The sequence below is a fragment of the Herpailurus yagouaroundi genome, unplaced genomic scaffold (genome assembly GCF_014898765.1).
Source record: "Herpailurus yagouaroundi ecotype Mexico unplaced genomic scaffold, PumYag 28, whole genome shotgun sequence".
Lineage (NCBI taxonomy): Eukaryota > Metazoa > Chordata > Mammalia > Carnivora > Felidae > Herpailurus > Herpailurus yagouaroundi.
Genome location: NW_024412376.1, coordinates 89,117,878 through 89,140,445, shown reverse-complemented (window position 1 = coordinate 89,140,445; position 22,568 = coordinate 89,117,878). Strand labels below are relative to the sequence as shown.

The 22,568-nt window shown below is 41.0% G+C and overlaps 1 protein-coding gene and 1 long non-coding RNA gene across 16 annotated transcripts in view; both read left to right on the top strand.

The window, feature by feature from the left end:
• The window catches only part of PDLIM5 (PDZ and LIM domain 5), a 224,962-nt gene extending 220,407 nt beyond the window's left edge, over positions 1–4,555 (top strand). For 14 of the 15 annotated variants that reach the window (XM_040478245.1, XM_040478244.1, XM_040478238.1 and 11 more), the window contains one exon: positions 1,307–4,503. In XM_040478245.1, coding sequence (XP_040334179.1) covers positions 1,307–1,396 — 90 coding nt within the window. In that variant the 3' untranslated portion in view covers positions 1,397–4,503. Of the gene's footprint in view, positions 1–1,306 lie in introns of all 15 variants that reach the window. The other variant, XM_040478180.1, reaches the window with a different exon arrangement.
• A 7,207-nt stretch (positions 4,556–11,762) lies between these two features.
• Positions 11,763–16,058, top strand: LOC121029663 (uncharacterized). Its single transcript, XR_005789831.1, has 2 exons — positions 11,763–12,297; positions 15,780–16,058. It is a non-coding gene; the product is annotated as an uncharacterized LOC121029663 (long non-coding RNA).
• Positions 16,059–22,568: the final 6,510 nt, after the last annotated feature.

The following is a 22,568-nucleotide window of genomic DNA, read 5'->3' as shown; positions in this document are numbered from 1 at the left end:
TATCTTTCAGACCTTCACACCTAGAAGTATTTTTACAGTGGTCTTCAAAGTTGTTCATTAAATTTTTTGTCATTATGTTGAGTTACTTGGCACAGAATAAGATGCTTACCCCTTTAGAGAAGGTCCTATTTTTAATTTATGTTTATAAGGAGAAGCTATATATTTCTTAAAACAGTAAGAGACCTTGACATTTTTTTAAAACTCTGTTTTATTAGAGTGTTCTTAGTAATTTTTGGAAACATGAGTACTTGAAATAGAAACACACAATTCTAAAAAAATCTATTGTTGAATTAAGCATGGAAGCAAACTATATGTTGATTTGCCTCCTTCCTTAGCAATAGTCCATGAATAATTTTTTTTCTTTTTGAGACTATAATAAACCTATAGTTTACCTATTGTATTTGATATTTTCACATTTTTGGTTTTATTTTTAATGGCAGAGATAGATTGAGAGATTTACATTGCCCTTAGACTTTTATTTTTAATTTAGAAAGTAAATATCCAATAGAGATATTCTGTTCAGATATTTGCTTTTTTTTTATTGGGTTTAATATATCTTATAATTCTCAATACCCGTTGTATGAAGGGAAAAAGTTATGTTAATAGGAATCAAAGGATTTCCCCAAACATGACCATTGACCTTGTTCACCTCCTCCATCTCTTAGACTTCAGGGTATCTATAAAATGTAACAACTGGTAGCAGATTTGTTTGCTCCTGTTCTCTGGTAGAGATGCTCATGACCATTACACTTACCAAAGGCAATAGGAAAGACAAGAGGACATAAATGCAGATAGTTAACAGACTGTATCATCATCCAGTAGCCAGATGTTGACCAGGGTTTTTACTATAAGGAACAAAGAAATGAATTAAAAAGAATTCTCAGGCAGTCTACGTCTGTGTGTCTGGAGCCTTCGGAATATCTGGCAAAGCAGTTGTATTTGTTTTTGTTTTGAATGCTCTGGTTCCCTACAACAGGAGGCATTGATTAGAATTTGGGAAGAGAACTTATATTTAATGTGACCTCTTTATGTCTTAATTTTTTCCTCAGAGCCAAGTGCTTCACTTATCATAAAGAAAAATAGTGATCACTGATTTAAATAAATCAGAATGCATTCCAGAAAAAAGTCATTCTTCATTGCTTTTGAAAGATTACATGAGATATCATAGTAATGGTTAAATATCAGAATGTCCAATACAACCAACTGACGTGCTTTGTCTTATCCAGTGGGTGAAAAAAATCATTTCCCCTTCTTAGGCATATTTGATAAAATAACGATATTCTTTTAAATAATGCTTCTTTTTCAGGTATGTTGCGAAAGTTTGGAAGGTCAGACCTTTTTCTCCAAGAAGGACAAGCCACTTTGCAAGAAACATGCTCATTCTGTGAATTTTTGAAAGTCAACAGCTCAGGGGAGGAGAAGAAATTTGAAGAGAAAGAGAAGAATTAGAATTACCGATTAGTTTTTAGATTTAATATTTGTAGGAGTTTTGAAAAATAATAGTGACCCTGAAGGGATAAATTCCAGCTTTAAAAACCAAGTCTATGAGGAAATATTTGGCTTCGTAAAGTAGAGAGACAGTTTGGCATTTATGATTACTTTTTCCTCTATTTTCTGCCCATAAAATAACTTTTATAAAAGCCAATTTCCTGGTTGACTATTAAATTCATCATAGAATAAATTAGTGAAGAATTAAACTTTAGAATAAAAACCTCTAACATTTAGGCTGAGGTGATTATACTTTCTTTCCTTGTTAGGTAGTTCTGAGTAAATCTGTAAAAGGCAATGAAAATTGCCTTGCATCGTCAGTAGGTAAAACGTATTTTTTCAAAAATAGTGCTTATCTTTAAAACAGGAAATAGTTTAAACAGAATTTTATCAGTAGTAGGTATCAGTTTTTTAAAAAACCGTATGTACTTTTTTGTCTTCTAGCTGATCATTCCAGTGGGGAAGACCATTGAGATTTTTTATCAAAATGTGTCCTGCCAATAGGAGGTGTGGTATTTCTCTCATCTACCCCCCTCCAAAAAGCCACCATGTAGTTTCTAAATGTCAAATTTTTTGCCTTTTATTAAAATATGGCCATTTCTATTTATGTATTCATTGTTTTATCACCTATATTAGTCAAACTCCATTTTTCCCCCTTCCCTCATGCTGAGGTTAAGAGAGTAAGTAGAAAAGAGTGTGGTTAAGAATTATGGTAAATCAGAGGATTGTATCCAAAATTTTTAAAAATCCCCCCCTTTTGGACAATAAGTCCATTAGATAAGTTTCAGATCTGTACTACTGACTGATAAAGGTTCGAGAACTCTCTTTGCAGAATAATTTTTTCTTTGATTCTGCATTAGAAAAGTAAAAGATTGGCTTGGGGATGTGATAAAATCTAGGATTTTTGTTTGTTTGTTTTCTTTCAGTAGCTCTCTCAATAATAAATGAACCACTTTCAAATGTGATCTTGAAGTTTGGAAAACGTTTACTCCCAGAGGTTGGTAGTATAGGAGGGAAACATGATCAGTCGCCCAGACTGGCTCGTTATTTGTTTTCTGTATTTGGGGGGGGGGGGAGGGGAAATTATGTAGATAACACATGAAGACAGAGCAACCATTGTGGTGAAATTGTGAATTGTATTGATATTTGCCCAGTGAGAAAACAGATTATGACATTGAATAGTTTTTCCCTTTGTTTCTAGAATGGATGCAAGCCCATGATCCCACTAAGGTATAATATCAATTTGTCTGGGGCAAGGTGCTTTTAAAGTTGAGACAGAACCCCAAGCCCTCCCTGCCCCATAACTCACTAACGACTTCACTTCCATTGTGTGTGTGTGTGTTTGTTATAGAGGGAGGTTTTAGGCTCTAATATTTGTTTAACCTCCCTAAGAACTTTGCAAGGCATCTGTCCTGAAAGCTGTTAATTTATGGCCTAGCAGATTTATATTATATACAGATAATAATTAACTGGGAATAAAAGAATGAACAGGGTGACATGAAGTGGCTTCACCAGTAGCAACCCCCAACTACCTCCTCGCCCTGCATCTGTAGGGAGGCAGGAAGTTTTATTTTCGAAACAGAGTGCTGGGACTGAATTGTGCGTTATTTCTCATTGCTGCTGAAACCACCGGTAGAGTTCGTGCTGGCTAATGTGCGTGGTCACATATCTTAATGTCAGTCTCTTTCTTTACGTGATATAAATTGGTGGTTTTGTTTTGATGTAGTAGAGATTTTTTTTTTTTTTGGTTGTTTAGTTTTGCCTTTATAGATTCCGTGCCAAGATAGTATTTGAAAAGTCAGTGGCATTTAGGTATTTCCTTTAAAGAGTTTTATTTGACCTGGATTTCTTATTAAGTTACTTTACACTAAGGATCTCATTTTTATTCGATTTTTCTTCATACACACTATTCATGGAGCGTAATTTTGCATTCCTCTAAATTTTGTCCCTAAAAGGATAACATTACTTCTTCCTAATTTATCATTTTGTCTTTGTGCTTTGTCCTCTTTTGTGGCAAAGCTTTATATCTGTTCCTAAAACAGTTAATCCTGTGAAATAAATATTGATTATAACCCAGAAGAATCTCTGTATTTTCCAGTGGGGAATGCCATATTTAATATACCAGCATTAATCTTTTAATAACTGGCAGAGCACTTTATTCTTCTGGCGAGCTCCCTGAATATTTATTTTTCTGATTATAAATATTCCAGATCAGTAGCATTTTTTTTTTAATTATTACCTCTTTACTGTAGAGCATTTACTTGTAGTCTTTCTTGATGTATATTTTGGAATGCTGTACTTAGTATAATACTGATTAAAATTACAGTATATGACTCTAAAGCATCACCCACTTGTATTTCCCAAATTCGAAAATGCTAGTGACAGGTTCCAATTTATAACATTTTGTAGACTTCCAAGGGCTGAATGTTGCCCACTGGAGTGGCGGCCGAGAAAGGATCCCCACTGTTTATGTTCATAGCACCATACTATTTCTTACGGATTCGGGCTCCATTTACAGCCGAACGCTACAGCCTCGTCATTTGGTCACAGTGTTAAGACCGATAAGAGTTGCAGTCTTCCAACTGTCAGTTGAAACCTTATGGTTAAAAGTCATCTACAACAAAAATGTTTTCATGGTGCCATTTTCACAGGGTAGTGTACTAGGACCACTTTCATAGAAAATAATTCCTTCCTCTCCCTTGTTCAAGTAGGAATCTAGTGTTGTATTAACATTTTTGTAACGTTTAGAGTTTTTTAATCATCCCTGTCGAAAGGAGAGGCCTTTCAGACATAAGAGAGGGGGAAACACTGAATAATTTTATACGGATCTAATGTGGCATCACTGTCATCCCTAATCCTCCGCATGTTTTAAGATACTGGCTTTGGATTTTCAAAATATCATTTGCCTTTCTGTTGATCTGTATTTTCTGTTGCTTTACATTTTTCAGTTTGTATATGTCTGTACTGTTTTGCTTTGGGCTATATTTTCGAATAAACACCACATGAGAAATATAATCAGCATAGTTACACCTTAATGTGCACATAATAAATAAATGGCCGCAGTGATGTAAACAGGCTCTCCTGTTTTTCTTTTTGTGGGTGGCATGTGGGTCCCATCAAAGTGATCGTGGGGATAACAGGGTTTGCAGGATCGGAAGAGAAATGACAATTCCCAGGAGAATCCCTCTTTTATGACATTTGCCTATCAAAATGTCCCAGAAACAAAACATTTGAAAAGTGTCACATTTATTCTGCTTTGATCCATGTTTATGCTGTGCATGTAGCAAGTACACAATGCATGGTTGTATATTAACAAATAAGTTCCATTGTTTTAAAAAAATACTCATTGCTGAAACCGTTTATTGGAATAACCTGTCCTATCAAGCACTATTTGTATCACATATCCTATTTAAACAACGTAAGTGGTTGTCTACATTTTCACACTTTAATCAAACGGTACGTTCAGGGTTAACTCATCCCAATCTCATTAGTTAACTTTTCTATAACTAGATAGGCTCATCTATTCCTCACTCGTTTATTGATTTGAGTCAGATTTTTTTTTCCCAAGTGTTTAAAGTTAAGAGGAATGTTTCTGTTGCAGGCTGTATATTGGAAATAAAAGGCAAATTCAAGTCTATTTGCTCACAGTATATTAAACTCCAGAAGCCAAACTTATAAGGGCATCAAGTCTGCATTTGACATTTTAATAGCTGCTGTTTGGTTTCTATCAATCACGTCATTGCACATTAAAATGCACCAACAAAATAAGAGATCTGTCATTCCTTCGTTAAGAAACAGTAATCCAGTACAAGATTTATAGGCTTAAGACTCAACAGTGTGTGTTCACAATAAATCCCCATTCAGTGCTCAAACCAGAAACAAGCCTCCCTGTCGTTCGGTGTTTTCTGTTCAAAATGTCCCCAGTATAAGATTATCAAAGGTTTTCTTCCAGAACTACGTATAAAATCCTTTTTGCCAGCAAAAGCTTACTTTAGGTTGGCGGCTTCCCTTTTTGAGTATTCTCAGACAAGATCTTGGTTATATCAGAAACACATAGGTACTGATGTATTATTAGCGGGCCTGGTGTTAATTAGGGAGAATTACCAGAAATAGTTTGCTTCGTGGGAATTTATTACAGAATCACACTTGACTGATGGCAGAATAGGAGTTGCTGAGAGAGAGCAGCTCCCACTCGTAACCACTAATTAATAGGGTGCCAAAATTCCGCAGAGGGGGTCTCATCCCAAGGGTGGGAGCCTCCGGGGAAAACAGTTCCTTTGCAGTATTCAAAATTTAAAAGAGGAAAGGGGCTAGGACACATGGCTACCCAACAGAAATCTCAGACTGATACAGTTTTGTGTCGTACTTATGAATGAGAGCATTTAACTCAGGAAGCGCCAAGCCCAAAAGTTTGTCAAAGACTCCTTTCCCCTCCAAAAGTCAGAGGTAGCCTGTGTTTCTTCTCCTAAGGAGATATGCAAAGGTATTTTTAGTGTGGCAAGCATCTGATTACTCAACTGTTTGCTTTATGAGGAAAATCTGGAACAAACCATTTGTCTACGGTATTATATTACTGAACATTTACTCTTTATTCCATGATTTAGAGGCTGAGTAGGTGGCAAGATTACATCAATGATTAATAAGAAAGGTGTGGCTTCCACACCTTGAACCCAGAGTTGAGGAGAAACAAGGTGTGTTTAGTGATCGGCACTAAGGGCAGAGCACTGGGGGAGCCCTGGTAAATGAAAGTTGGCCAAGAAGGCAATTCTGTTCCCTGGGCTTGTAACTGCGTGTAATCACATACAATAAAGCTTGGAGCCATTGCTTAGTGTAGAAGAATAAAGCATTTCCATGTCAGAAAACCTGATCACTGACCTCAGGGAGAAAAATAAAACAATTTGTAATTCACAGAGAGTATAGTTTTCAATTTCTCTTCAGGCAGTATAGTTCCCAGGGAAAATGACTTCTGTGCCGGGTCCATGGATTGATTGACATGGTCTCTAATGCATCTGTGTTTCAAAGGAAAAAGTTTCTGGTTAATAATTGGGTTTCAAATTAGTTTTTCATGTTCTAATTGTCACATTCGCTTTCTAGTTCAAATATACTTAGGTTTATTTTTTCTCCCCCCACCCTCTGTTTTTTCTCTGCTTGTACAGCACACACAGCTGGTGCCATTCTAAGCACTTACTAAAAAATACCATTGTTTGTTTAAAGAATTTTAGTAGACTATAATATCTTCAGAGGTGTCTTTTGATTACCCCCCCACCCCCACCCCGGTGTATCACTGATAAGCCAAACTTCCCTTGGTAAATAGGAAAGTAAGTAACTTGAACTCTGGTGACCCATCATACCAATATTAGTTTTTGTGTAAATAGAAGTCTTTGCTTAGGTGACCATTATTGATGTCATCTGATCCCGGAAGTTGTCTCTTATTCCTGTCTGCTTGAGAATCCTTACAATCTCAAGCCTCCTTAGTTGAATGAAGTGGAGAGCAGACAAACCCATGGAGCTTTCCAAGTATGAACTTTGAAATATAAGTTAAAGTAATTCTAGCTTTATCAACTGAAACCTATCATTTATCCTGCCCTGTTAAGTTATTACACTCCTGCTTAATAGTTCTCTGGTACCATAATAAATGCTTTAGATAAAAATGAGCTCCACAAACAAGCTGAGAGGCACCAAAGTAAACCCAGGACTTCTGCCCCAAGGAAAGATATAAATCAATGATGTGACTCTATGAGTTTGCTTGTGCTTCAATATCCAAGGAGGTTCTGGATGATCTTTAACAATATCAACAAAGTATACATTGTGGAGAGTATAAGTTCATGCTTGAGGGGAAAGTGTGTTGATTACACCTGGTGGATCAGACTGGGTCCAATCAGAAGACTGAAATCACACCTAACTTAGCAGGAGAGAGAACTCCAAGGGTATCCCAACATACAGAGGACCCGAGGAAGAACAGATTTCCAATGAGCACCCTTCCCCATGGCTGGACATCAGATTTTGTTGAAGAAAGTGTGGTCGCAGCCCACTGAATGGCAGATAACTTCTCTGGTTGCTGAAGCCAACCAACGCTGTTCCTAGGTTGCCAAGAGCAAGAAAAAATCCTCCAGAATGCAGGAAAGCCAAGGTGAGCTTTCCACGGTTTAGTCCGTGGGTGTGCGCAGAGAGCTGAGGGCTGCGATGGCCTAGAATACACAGTACCCAAATCAAGAGGGTGGCAGCAAGGCGGTCGCCTGGCCCGGGCCAGGGATGTGAAGTTACCGAAAGACTGTGCATTCTGGAGGCACAGCCAGGGCAGAGCTCCAGCAGATGTCCCCACACACACGCACCGTGGATGAAGCTTGCAGCTGGAGCAAGGAAAAGCAACACCCAGCACTTGGAACCAGAGAGACAAGCCCCTGGCTTCTGCAATATTCCTGTAGTTTCCTTGGCTGACAGTTGACAAAGCTCAACACTGCTCACCGTGAAGGAACAATGCTTAAAGAGTCCAGTTCACTGTCAGAACGGGATCTGAAAGCTGAATTTGGAACTGAAAACAAATTGATAATAGGCACATCTGGGTACAAAATTAAAACTTTATGTTCTTCACTAAACCCAAACCTCCATTATCCAGAACCTGAATTGTATATTCTTGCTGAACTGGAAACCTAAACAACAAACTCTTCATCCCTGATTGTCAAAAATCTTATAAGAATTAAACATGCAAAGTAGGGGCGCCTGGGTGGCGCAGTCGGTTAAGCGTCCGACTTCAGCCAGGTCACGATCTCGCGGTCCGTGAGTTCGAGCCCCGCGTCAGGCTCTGGGCTGATGGCTCAGAGCCTGGAGCCTGTTTCCGATTCTGTGTCTCCCTCTCTCTCTTCCCCTCCCCCATTCATGCTCTGTCTCTCTCTGTCCCAAAAATAAATAAAAACGTTGAAAAAAAAAAAACATGCAAAGTAAATATAATGTAGCATTGATTGTGTTTTTCAAAGCCTACCCCTAAACATCCAATGTAATGGACGCTCTGAATATTTAAGAGATTTGTTGGATGTATACTAAGATATAACCAAGGGATTTTTTTTGTTTCCTACAGTTAAAAGTGACTAAAACATTCTTTTTAAAAAATGTTTATTTTATTGTTAACAGAGACTGAAAGAGCTGAGTGGGAGAGAGAGAGAGAGAGAGAGAGAGAGAGAGAGAGAGAGAATCCAAAGCAGGCTCCATGCTGTCAGCACAGAACCTGGCTTGATCTCACAAACAGTAAGATCAGGACCTGAGCTGAAACCAAGAGTCAGATGCTTAACCAACCGAACCATATAATTTTTGTACTTTGTACCTGTTATACTGGGTTACGCTAATTCACTCCAAGATTCTAATAACTGGAGAAACTGAGAGTCAAGTCTTTTTAACCCAAGTACTAGAGAAGGGAAAATGAACACTCAGAAATAATTCTCTAAAAATAAGCAGTTACTAAGTGGCAAATCTCCACACTTAGACTTTCGACTAGGTTAGAGAGAACATTTACTATTTCATCCACATTGTCCTAGAGTCCCTCTTATCAATAAGGGGCAATTCTCATATATACAGTTGGTAAAAGGTGGGTTTAAGGGTTATTTAACTTAGATAGAATATGTAAAACTTAAAAGCCACATCTGTCTGACTTGTACACTTGCCTGCCACACAGATGCCAATATTTGGGAGGTTTCTGATTGGACCATCTGCTTTTCAAAGGTATTTGGGCTATGGCAGCCCTCTCTGCAATGGGCCTTTTGCTGTTCTTTGTGCTTTGGCTACGTTTCCAAGAAGCACAAGAATAATGAAAGTGGGTCTGAGGTGTAGGTAACACCCAACGTGGTACCAAACAAATGAGAAGGCTGTCGGGAATGCAGTTCAGATGGCTTCGACACACAAAGGTCGACAATACCTATTTATAAGATGTTGGAAAGCGAGTCAGGATGGCCGGCACCCAGTTCTCTGTGTGACAAAGTTAGTTCCAGGCTGTGAGTGTGGAGCGTGAAGAGTGGAAAAGGTGAGACCTCGGTGAGCAACTGTACATATGTCCAATTATGCTGACAAGGTTGCCTAAGATTCTTTTTTTTTTTTTTCTTTGGCTCAATTGAAATAAAATCTCTCTGCTCTTTGGTAATGGCAGGCACCACTGCTAAGTCCACTAAAGCATAGCTGAAAAATCCAACTGCCCTCACATCTGTTTTGCATGACCTTTCAATCATCAGCAAATACTTGTGCCACTAGGAGTGGAAGTCTGGGTAGGATATGGCTCTGTGACTTTCTAGGCTATCACTATGGAAAACATATTGAAACAAAATTCACGCATGCCATGCGCCGTGCCCAGAAATTATAGACTTGTCTGGGTGGTGTTAAGGTTTTGACCTATCAAGAGTGCTCACACCTGCTTCTTACATTCAAGTTGTTAATCCTTTGTTCAGAAAATGAGACATATTATGAAATATGTGAATGGACTTTTATGGTTTAAGACTTAAGCATTTAGGCTCTTAAACTGGTTCAAACTAAAATAACGTTGATGAAATAGCGTCTTTTAGACTTGTAATGATTACATTTATTACACAGCAGAAACCTGTGTGACTTAACTTTCAGATTCTTTGGGAAGTATAACTTGGTTACAGGGCTCGCTTGAGTTCCAGGTTGCAACAAAGTGTTCTGAAAGCAAACAAGAGGGGGGGAAGTTACTAAAGCATCTTGAAAGGATTGTAATAAAATTCACTCTCACACAAATTACGATGGGAAGCCAATGGGAACTGTGTGAGTTCAGTTCATCTCAAGACCAACGTGAGCAAAATATACGTGTCAAGTGCTTAAAGACAGAAGACTGCTTAGGTGGTGCACAGGCACTGGCATTGACAGACCTATCTATGTCAGTGTCAATATCAATACCCTCAGGTTGAACTTGCAATAGGTTTATATAGGCAGGCTAGTCATTTGGGTCACCTCCAAATCAGTGGTGTTGCATTTTTTTTAGTTTATTTATTTATTTTGAGAGACAGAGGGGCGAGGGGAAAGAGAGAGACAGAGAGCAGGGAAGGGGCAGAGAAAGAGGGGGAGAGAGAATCCCAAGCAAGCTCCTGGCTGGCTGTCAGCACAGAACCCGATGCAGGGCTCAAACTCAGGAACCATGAGATCATGACCTGAGCCAATATCCAGAGTTGGATACTTGACCAACTGAGATACCCAGGCTTCCCATTTTTTGTTATTTTTATTCAACATTTAATGCAGAGGGAAGGCTGAGCATTTTGGCAGGAAAGGAAGAGGTGTAAAATCCTTGGAAGCAGACCCATTTAAATGCTCTGACCCATTTAGCTCTCGCTCATACTCATCCATCCCACTCAGCAAAGAAGTTCTGAGCCTGGAGTCAGCTGGTGTTACTCCAGAATCTCCCTTAGGAGTCTCCATCCCTGACTCTAAGCTGGGTAGCAAAGTATCCCATCAATCCCCATGAAGTCCTGTCCTCAAGAATTGCCCTAGTGAATTATCACTTTCTCTCATAATGTTTCCTACAATGTTTTAGAGCTTCTCGTGGATTGGCAGCACCCAGGGCAATTGACCAGTAGACCAACTTCTTTGACTGGTGTTCCCTCACTTAAGAACCTTCTAATCTTAGAGAAGCGACAGAACTCGTTGGAGCCTGTGTTGTTTTTTCATCAGTGTGCCCTTTCACCCCCTAGGATAGTTCTCCAATGTCTTAGAGAATTGTCACAATGCTTAAATGAGATTGTGTATGCGAACATCCAGCCCTACAAACAGCCTATCCAGCCTCTTCTCTAGGAGACAGTAAGAAATATTACTCAAAAAACAGATTCAAATTGTTAATCCTTGGTTCAGAAAATGAGACCTATTATCAATATGTGAATGAGTGATTAGCTTAAATTTTCAGCCGTCCAAAATAAATTTGAGAATCTCTATGAACTGTCTCAGAAATTTGCAATGCACATTTAAGCTGAGTAGTCTTGCCATGAAAAATAAAAACAATTAAGTTTTAACTATGTACTTCCTAAATATGTCTGACCCTTTTATTTAAAGAAAAATCTATTCTTTAAACCTTATTCTACAGAATACAATTTGGGAAATACTGGTTTACCCTTTCTCTTTTTTTTTTTTTTAGAGTAAATGTCCTGAGTTGTGCGTGTCTTCGCATTTTAGCCCGTTGGCTTTCAAACTTTACTGAGCATCAGAATCTTCTGGAGGGCTGTTGAAACTAGATTGTTGAGCCCAGACCCACAGTTTCCGATTTAGTTGGTCTGGAGCAGGGGCAAAAAATCTGCATTTCGACCAAGTTCCTAGGTGAAGCTGATCCTGCTGGTCTGGAGACCACCTTGGGGGAAGCACCTGTTCTGGTTCTAGCTCAGTGCTTCTGACCTTAATCTGCAAGTGACCTGAGGATCTTGAGATTATGATTTGGTAGGACTGAAATGGAGCCGATGAACGTGCAGTTTTGATAAGCTTCCGGTGGATGCCACTGACACCGTTGGTCCCCAGACCAACATACTTCGGAGGAAGGGTGGTGAGTCTTCAGAGACTACTGGTAGAAACCAACATTTTTCTCACTTCTTCTTGGGTCTGAAATCAGAGACTCATGCTTCAGTTTCTGAAAATTAGATGCATGAAAATATATCTACGAGGGGAGTTTTGCTGATTTCTTTCATCCTTCTTCCTCCCCAGGATTGGTCTGGCGCTCGTGGAAAGCTGAGCAGACACAGTGTCCCACACAGATGTGGCTGGTGCCTGAGCTGGAGCACCGAATGCCGGCACTGGCTGGGCACGTTTACAAACGGAGTGAGTAAATCTCAAATGGTAAGTTCATGTTTTTTTCCCCATCATTCCAGATTAGGAGTGTTAATTTTCCTGAACTTTCAAAATAAACTCCAATGTGGGTTGGCGGGTGTGTGGCGGGAGTAAGTTGGAGATTTGCTGCCCTGAGTCAGGAGTAAGGGATTTGGGTGTTTAGCCAGGTTGATTACTAATTATTTCTCTGACCCTGGAAATGGCACTTAACCAATCCTAACCAGACCTTCCTTCTCTATAAAAATTAACTGGATCAGTGGTTTGTACACTTTATTTGTTTTGGTAACTCTCTTTTGAAACATCTTCAGAACCTCACACATAAAATAGGCAAGAGGCGAGCACTGGGCACTTGAACTTAATTTTTTAGCAGAAATACTTCTAATTTGCAAAACCATCCGAGAGACTCTGGATTCCTCGGGTTTTCAAGAGCGAGATTTGTAAATCATTTAACTGGAAGGCCGCCTAAATTTCTTCCAGTCTGACATGAAACCACCTGTGGGGATTGTAGGTCTGTGCTGATGGATATACATCCATTCACACCCCCTGCAATGACTTCGGCCTCTCCTAAACAATAGTCTGGTTTTTGTTTTTGTGTTTAATCATAATTCATTCCTTCAATGCTTTCCACTCTGAAAGTAAGGAGCAAGTTTGTTTGTTCCCCACCCCCACCCACCGTTTCAAACTATTGAAAACTACTTCAGTCTGGGAGGGGGAAGGTAAGGGGAAAGGTTGTCTGCAGCCACACAGGGAGGTCTGGGAGTTGCTTTGTTTTCTTAGCTGCGCTGTGCAAATGAACTGAAGGTTTAACACTTAGGTGTTGTTTGAAGATATAATACAACAGAGCCCAGAGTAGGGAGTCCAGGAACCCATGGCCCGGCCTTGCCCAAGGCCCCTCGGTACAGCTGTTCTGAGAGCTGCAAAGCTAAAATTTGTTGCCATGGCTTAGACCCAAACAAACCCATGCCTGTTCTGGTATGTAGATTACGTTCTCCGAGGACAGCCCTGCTCGCTCATTTTGTGTCCATCGGTGGGCCGTACAGGTTTCCACATTTCTCTGCCGGCTGCCATACTAACTCTGCAGTTTGGTATATGATATGGTGCCTTTTCACATAACAGACACCTTGGTGTTGGAATCGGCCTGTTCCTATAGCTTTTCCCTGGCTATACTGGAACCTCTATCCTCAGGGACTTTGCTGTGGGACCACCTTGCAGGCGTTAATACTTTTCCCACTAAACCTGCTTGGATAGAGGCCAACGTGAATGCTGCTCTCAACAGACTAATGGAGATTCCAGGATACCTTTGGGTTGGTTTGGAGGCAGGGTGGCACAGTATTCCCCCTCTCCTATCAGGGTCGTCCTTCGCCTTCAGCTTCCCATCTCCCCTTGCCCCCCTTCCCCAGTGTTCTGGGAGACGACTCTCCTTTTGGTTTATTCTAGTACAATGGTATTTGAACTCTTTTAGAGTTCCGTCCATTTCAGAGGACTCAGAAGCAATTTTAAGGACCAGGAGGTCTCCCAGGAGACAGTAAAATAACATCACTTCTAACTCCATGCAACATAATAAGGAGTTAGAAAATACATACACATGCTTGTGTCAGTAGAAAATAGAATTAGCAAGTGAAAATGGAAAAGTTTACTTTTGTAAACAGATTATTTTATTTTATGTTTAACTTTTTAAAAACTTTTATTTATTTGAGAGAACCAGAGCATGAGGGGGGAGGGGCAGAGAGGGAGACACAGAATCTGAAGTAGGCTCCAGGCTCTGAGCTGTCAGCACACAGCCCGACACGGGGCTCGAACTCACAAACCATGATATCATGACCTGAGCCGAAGCTGGACACTCAACCGACTGAGCCACCCAGGCACCCCTACTGATGACACTTTTAAAAAAAAATTTTTATGTTTATTTACTTTTTGAGAGAGTGGGGGTGGGGGGGGTGGACAGAGAGAGAGGGAGGCACAGAATCTGAAGCAGGCTCCAGGCTCTGGGCTGTCAGCACAGAGCCCAATGCGGGGCTCGAGCTCATGGACCGTGAAAGCAAATCATTTTAATTAGAACAGCCTCCTGCATGTGTGCACGCACGTACACACACAGTCTTCCTATGTAACAACAATGATATCAAGTTATTTTCCTGGAAGCTAAGAGAAAGGGACTGTGGGGTCTGCATGTAAGTTTTAAAAGATGCAAATAAGTGTCACTGTGGAAGAGCCTCCTGGCCCTGGATTCTTGAAGGAATTTATTGTGTTGATGCTTGTGTGAAAGACCTTGGGTAACAAAATGGCCCATGTTTTTAAACTCTGAACAGGTGGGAAAGACTGTCATTTGTATAAAGTCATGTTTTATATAAGTTCTTCCTAAAACATCAAATCTCAGGACTCCTGGGTGGCTCAGTTGGTAAGCATCTGACTCTTGTTTTCAACTCAGGTCATGATCCCACAGTTTGTGAGATAGAGCCCTGAGCCAGCTGTCAGCACTGAGCCTGCTTGAGGTTCTCTCTCTCTTTCCCTCTCTCTCTGAATCTTGCCCACTTATGCTCTCTCTCTCTCAAAATAAAAAAACTTCAAAAATAAAATAAAATTAAGATAAAATAAAATAAAATAAATAAAATAAAATAAAATAAAATAAAATATCAAACCTCATCACAGAAGACATTTCTGCACAGGTGTTGAATGAACATGGTCCACATATGTTGGGGTCCCATCCACTCTTTCATACCTTTATTTACTAAGCAAATATGTACTGGAGTGCCTAGAATTTACCATGCACCATTTTAGTCACCGGAGATTTAGCGCAAGTCTCTACCCTCGGAAAGCTTACATTGTAGTCAGGAGAGACACAATGAATAAGGTAGGAATTGAATATAGAGACTACCAGATGGAAAGTGGAGTGCAATACAGAGGGTGAGGAAAAGGGAATGTAGGTGAGGGTGAAATTCAGACAGGAAGGGCTGGGGCGAAGGAGCCAGGTGGATATTCAGGAGAAGGCTGTTCCAGGGAAAGGGAAAAAGCCTGGCAAGTTCAAAGAATAGCCAAGAGTGTGGCTGGAGTAAGTGAGAGAGAGAAAGTAGGGAGCACGAAAGGAGGGGATAGGCCAGGCCCCAGAGGTCCTGGTAGGTCTTTTGAAGGACTTTGGCTTTTACTTTAATGACAAATATTAACAAGTTCTTCAGGTTGGTGTATATAATTCTCTCCCCCCACCCGCCTCTCTCTCAATCCCCACTCCAGAGGCAGGTCTCCGAAAACTGGTGGACTACATTGCCATGTGTGAATGAAGGAAGGAAGGCTTGAGTGTGTCAGTAGCGTTACTAACCACCTTTGACTTTTACTGTGATTTGCCCACAGGGCAGGGCTTCCTTAACACTCTATTTTCGGCTTATAAGGGAAATTATATAGTTCTCATCTTGATGAAATTTCACCACTGGACTCCTCTAATTTCCATAAGACAAAATTGAGTAGTCTCCAATTTTCCTTTCCTTGTTTCTTTCTTATAGTTTCTGGGCTCAGAGGAAGCTCATTCTCACAGGACCAGCCATACTATGAGATAAGCCCTTCACAACCCTATCCCCGAATCAGCGATGAGGCACTGGGAGAGGCTTCTCTCAAGAAGAATTCTCAAGGGCCAGAATGAATGGGCAGTAGGTGAAATGACCAGACGTTCGGTTGCTGAAGGCACAGGTTAAGTAGAGGTATCTACAGCCACAGGTGACCGGAATAACCCCTGCCTCCTTCCTATAAGCCCCTGAAAAAAAAGTGTGACATTTCACTTGAAACTTTAAATCTGAGACTCTTGTATTTTATTTGTTTCACTGATCGACTTAAAGTGATTCTGACCACTATTCTAGAGACCTGCAAAACTTTGGGGAAATCATATTTTATTTTTATTTTTATTTTTTTTAAATTTTTTTTCAACGTTTATTTATTTTTGGGACAGAGAGAGACAGAGCATGAACGGGGGAGGGGCAGAGACAGAGGGAGACACAGAATCGGAAACAGGCTCCAGGCTCTGAGCCATCAGCTCAGAGCCCGACGCAGGGCTCGAACTCACGGACCGTGAGATCATGACCTGGCTGAAGTCGGACGCCTAACCGACTACGCCACCCAGGCGCCCGGAAATCATATTTTAAAGCCCACCCCAAACCTTTTTGTCCTGGAAAAATAACTACAAGGAGCAGTTTAGAAGTAACAGGGAGTCTCTAAAACCTATGGTGGAATGTGTGTTGTCAAATGTGCGTGGCTCAGACAGTTAAGTGTCTGATTGTTGGTTTCAGCTCAGGTCATGATCTCACGGTTTGTGAGTTTCAGTCCTACATCGGGTTCCACACTAAATCTTCGTGGGATTCTCTCTTTCTCTCTCTCTGCCCTTTTCCACTGGTGCTCTCCTTCTTTCAAAATAAATGAATAAACTTTTTAAAGTTTTTAAAAGTTAAGAAAAAAAGGGTGTAGGGATTCAAAGACTTTGTCCTGGTGTTGGGGAGTTCGTTGCTGGTAGTGGGGGGTGTGAACTGACAGTGTGGCGAGAGCCCTCAGACCTAGTCTAGTAGCATCAATAAAATGACTTCCTTGGCTGCCCTCCTCCGTCCAGCCCTTTGCTTGTCTTCTTAAGTTACAGTCCAGCAGGACAACATTCACTTTGTTCTTCAAACTTTTTTTCTGGCCGCATAACCAAGTTTTCAAAGTTTTACAGACAGTTCCCTCTAAGCACACACAAGAACGTTTTATTCTCATGACAGTATTTGTTCCTTCTGGACTCAGGGCACATCATGTGCGTGTATGGCCGGTTCTGATGGCTGCAGAAGTCATATGAATAATTAACAGCCGATCATTTATCCCAAATAAGAAAGGCTCACTGCTTTTGTGTCCTCTATTCCCACTGGCCCTGACCAATTAGTCATCGAAATAATCCCCCAAACACTTCTCTGTTTCCAGATCACTGCCTCTATGTGACATCATGGGAGCTTAGCGCAAATAAATCTCCAGAGAAACCTGTACTGGACAGATATTGAAATGGATTGTTGCAGGCGGGCATTACTTATCTCCTTAGAGGGCAAGCTTTATCACTGAAGCAAGGCTTTGACAAAAAACACTCCTGGGGCTTCCTTGTACCTTGGTGTATCTACTGCATTTCACCATCAAGTTTGGACACAGCCCAGAGCAAAATTAGAGCAAGATCTTATTAGCAATTCAGAACTAGGGCCATGTTTTGGGGTACAAGAGGAAGCAGCCGTGACAATACATTCTAGCTATTATTATTGATGTTATTGTTGTTATTTAACCATCAGGGTAGAAGAAAACGAGGTTCCTGGTTGTGGCTATTAAAATCGTTCCATGTTGGGGCGCCTGGGTGGTGCAGTTGGTTAAGCGTCCGACTTCAGCCAGGTCACGATCTCGCGGTCTGTGAGTTCGAGCCCCGCGTTGGGCTCTGGGCTGATGGCTCAGAGCCTGGAGCCTGTTTCCAATTCTGTGTCTCCCTCTCTCTCTGCCCCTCCCCCGTTCATGCTCTGTCTCTGTCCCAAAAATAAATAAACGTTGAAAAAAAAATTAAAAAAAAAATTTAAAAAATAAAATAAAATCGTTCCATGTTGGTATTAAAAAAGCCATCATTGAAAACATACCTGTCTTCCTTTTTTTTTTCAAGGTAGGCTTCACACCCAAAGGAGGGCCTAACATGGGGCTTGAACTCACAACCCTAAGATCAAGACCTGAACTGAGATCAAGAGTCAGATGATTAACCAAATGAGCCACCCAGGTGCTCCCAAAATACACCTTTTTTCCAAGATTGACTTCTCCTGTGTGTAACTTTTGTATCCTGCAGGGGGACTCTATAGCTCCATCCATGGCATGATGCTTAAAACGGATCAAAATTTGAACCCTGTATAATTTCTGAGCATGGTCTCTTTTCAAAAAAATTTCACTCTTTCTAGTTGAGGTTAGAATTGGAAAATGGGAGTTGATCATTTTTAATACCTTCTCTGAAATCCAGAATGAGATAAGGAACAAGAGAGAAAGAGAGAGGGAGAGAGAGAGAGAGAGAGAAAGAAAGAGAAGAAAGAAAAAGAAGATAAAGAAAGAAAGCAAGAAAGCAAGAAAAAGAAAGATGAAAGAAAGAAAGAAGAAAGGAAGGAAGGAAAGAGAAAAGAAAAAAGATTCCTGTTGAAAGCAAAAACAAATCCTTACAGAGGGTAAGGCAGAGAGGTCCCTTCACACTGAACTGGTCTGGAAGGGGGGCATCAGAGAGTTAGAAGTCAGACCTTGAAGTTTCTGCAGAATCCAGGAGAGTGGTCTGCAGAGAAAGAGACACTGGTGGAACACAAAGATGTGCCCAAAGATACCCTCCACCTGGAAGGAATAGGGGAAAGGAGGGGAACCAACCCTTTAACAACTGGAAGGTAGGAACTAGTGACTTTATTTTAAAGCTAGGGGAACTGAGGTACAAAATAGTTAAGTAACTTTTACAAGGTAGCAAGTGACGGGATCAGAACTTGTATCAAGGTCTGTCTTTCTTCAAAGCCTGTGTTCTTATGCCCTCATCTTGAAATCAAGAGTGTTGGACTCAGCTGCTGATTCCAAGAACGTGACGAAAAGAAAAATGTGTTTGGGGACCCTGAAATAAGTCAGAGCTATGTGACAGAATCTTGACTATCAGAACTTTTATCCAGCGGCCTGCCTGTCAGCTGGAATGGTTGTATGGTCATCAAGTTGTCAAAATTTCAAGTGTTGCCAACTATAAAAATTCTAGGGGCGCCTGAGCATGTGACTTAAGCTCAGGTCACGATCTCATGGTTTGTGAGTTCGAGTCCCACATCAGGTTCACGGCTGTCAGCACACAGCCTGCTTCAGATCCTCTGTCTCCCTCTCTCTCTTCCTTCTCCCACTCTCTCTTTCTCTCTCTCTCAAAAATAAACATAAAAATTTATTTAAAACGTTCTAGAGATTATACACTCAAAAAGTCAGAATTCTGTCTTGTCTCAAAGATTTCCCAGTGTGGCCCTTCTGGATAGCTCTAAGGTACCGGAGCTGAGTGGCCCCATCCTCTTTTCACGGACATAGACTTACTCTTGAGCACAGCAGGCCTGTCCCTCTTCTTCATCACCTGCTGGCCCAGCAAACGCTCTGGTGACACGTCCCTGATTGAATAATGAAGAGCGACAGTGGGTTCTTAGTAGGAGAATAGGATTAAATAAGAATGTTAAGAAGAAAAAGGACACAGTGATACATGAACGTAGATCTTTAAACCGGCCACATACGGCACTTTTTGCAATTGTTAATAACCCTTGCTGTTCCCTCACCTCCATTCAAACCTTCCCATCAAGCAAGCTATTCCAGGGAGTGGAGTAGTATTTGACAGCTGAAGTAGCGAGTGAGTGTGTAATATTACTGTTGGGAGGGACTTTAGCAATTGAGTCCAAACCTTGTCTTACAGTTGAGGACAGAAAGGACCCTCTAGGAAAAGCAATTTTATCCAGGGTTGTGAGGCATAGAGCTGTTCCCTGTTGAATACATGTGAGAAAGTTCGTTTGTTGGTAATGGTACAAAATAATGTAAAAGTGTCAGGTTTTGAGCAAAGGTCCTAATGGAACTATATACTGCATAGGTGAGCTTGATTTTTTAAAAATTCTTTTTCCTCCTTCTAAAATTTTTTTTAAATTTATTTTTTAATGTTTATTTTTGAGAGAGAGAGACAGAGCGCGAGCAGGGGAGGGACAGAGAGAGAGGGAGACACAGAATCTGAAACAGGCTCCAGGCTCTGAGCTGTCAGCACAGAACCCAATGTGGGGCTCAAACCCATGAACAGTGAGATCATGATCTGAGCCGAAGTTGAACGCTTAGCCGACTGAGCCACCCAGGCACCCCTAAATTATTTTCCCTCTTTATTTTCCATTCAAGAAACATGAAAATCTCATAATCCCTCCTCAGTGGATTTCTACATGGTGGGCTCTCCACACAAACCTGTTTGCCTTGAGGTTGTGTCTGAGAATTTGTAGAAGGTTTCAGCACCACCCTCCCACCCCTACCCCTGCCATTCTTTGACGGAGGGTAAGTTAGCTTAGTCTATATGAGAGCAAACCAGTGGTCTAGAAAATAGAAAATACAGTCAGTCTTTTGGTTCTGAGGCTTTTGGATTTTCTGTAGCATTAACATTTCCAAAAAAAGCAAAATTTAGAGGCTGCCAATTTTTAAACTTTCCACAGATTGACAACTATCATTTGCTATGGAAATCATTACATAAAGAAAGAACACTTTAACATCAAAGAAGTTGAAAGGACACAATCTCAAAATAACTGACCATTTTTCCTGAGTAAAGATGGTTGCCAATGTAGCTCTGACATAAATATATGCATTTGTTTTTATATATATAAATGTTACATATATACATTTGTCTGATCCCGCTCCGAACAAATGAACATTTTAACGTTGTCTGGTATCTGGGAACATTTGTTCTAAACGGCACCCAACTACAAACTGAAATACTTTTATCGCCACTGTGACTGCATTTTGATTATTGCTTTGTTTTCACGTTAAACCATCTGCCCAAGGTTTTTCATCTGAAAGAGGCCACGAAAGCCATTCTCACAGCATATTTCTTTGCTTGTAGAAATCAACTTACAGATATTTATAGTCTGAGCTTTGCCCCTTTTGAATACATTCCCAAAACCTTAGAGTCAAGTTGCTGTCTGCCCTGGGTTCTCGAATTCACAGTTCTGTCTGTGGCTGTAGTTTGATTCCTTTTAATATAAGCTGTGCAGTGGAGGCGAATTCTGCTGGCTGGTGGTCACGGGTAAGGCAATTACGAAGTCTGACATTATTCTTGGAATGATTTTAAGCAAAATATCATAGTTCGTCAAAACCTGTCTGCAAAACGCCAACAAGTTAATAGTCATTTATGTACAGAAGGAAAAAATTATGGCTGCCAGACCACCTTCATGTGGGAGATTTGGCCATAAATTTTAAATATCCATTGTGAGAATTATATTATGTGTAAGGAAATCAGCATCCTGCAGTTTTACAAGTGAGCCTAGAAGGGAATAATACACAAAGAGAGATTTAACAAGAAATGTAAGCAGAATAGGCAAATTAGAAGGCATCTCTGGAGCTTCTGGAACCTCCTACCCGGTTTGAGGAAAGGGCACATTTCCTGAAGAGATTTTTTGTTGTTGTTTTTTAAGACAAAATGGTGGCAGAAGATCCTGAATGTTTCAAACACTTAACACTGCTACCAGTTTTGAACACTTTCTCTGTGCTTAAGTGTCTTATGCGGATTATCTGACACAGGCTTCCGAGGAGCCCCATGAGGTGTAGATACTGATAAAGCTGATGTTTATTGAGAGATTGGTAACGTGCCCAAGATCTCAGCCTGGCAAGGTAGTCTGTATCTGGCCCTTGTATCAAATCCAGAAAAGGCACCAAGGGTAGACAAATTACAGAAATGGGCCCCACTGGGCAAAGGAGTTATAAAAAGATACGTGCCCCTCTGTGTCCATATAGCCCCCAGGGGAGCTCGGCCACCAGGGCCTCTTAGAGTATAGATTTCATCTTTGTCAAGAAAGTGGTGCCTCTCCTTCAGAGCAGGAAGAGCCCTATGCCAGGCATAAGGTTTGATGAGCAGTGGGACGAGTTTTAAGTCCAGTTCTTGCTTAGCTGCCCCCCACCCCCCACCCCGTGGCCTTGATGCATGACAAGAGCTGCCCTGGGTTGGTCATGTGGCACAAAGAGCCTGGGAGTCAAACCTGGGCATGGTGACTCTAGAAGCACAGGTCTGGTGTGATTCTCACTCATCTTTCATACCCAGGGCAGCCCAATGGGCAGGTATCTCTAGCATCTGTGCCAAGGAGCACAGCCTTGCTTCCTCCTCCTTCCCACCACCATTCTGTCTAGCTGAGCCACATATGCATTTATTTCCCCATGTATGCATACATACCCTGAACCCTGCCTTCCTAGAAGTCACGTTCTGAAGACATCACACGTTCGCAAGCAATTACATAAGCAGTTGATGCCCACAGTAAGTGCTCGTAGAGGGAACATAAAAGAAACCACAAGCACACAGGGCAGGGCACTGGACCCAGACTCAGTATCTGAGAAGACTTCAAGGGCGGCCATGGCTAAACTGGTAACTGGAAGAAGAAGGAGCTAACAGAGAGAAGGGTGTGAGTGGGAGGGTATGATGGAGATGGCAGAGGGGGCCATGGGGGGAAGCAGGGTGCAGATCTAGATGGTGAAGGACGCTGTGGGTTCCATCAAAAACAATTGGACATTATCTTAGGGCTAAGAGAGACCACTGAATG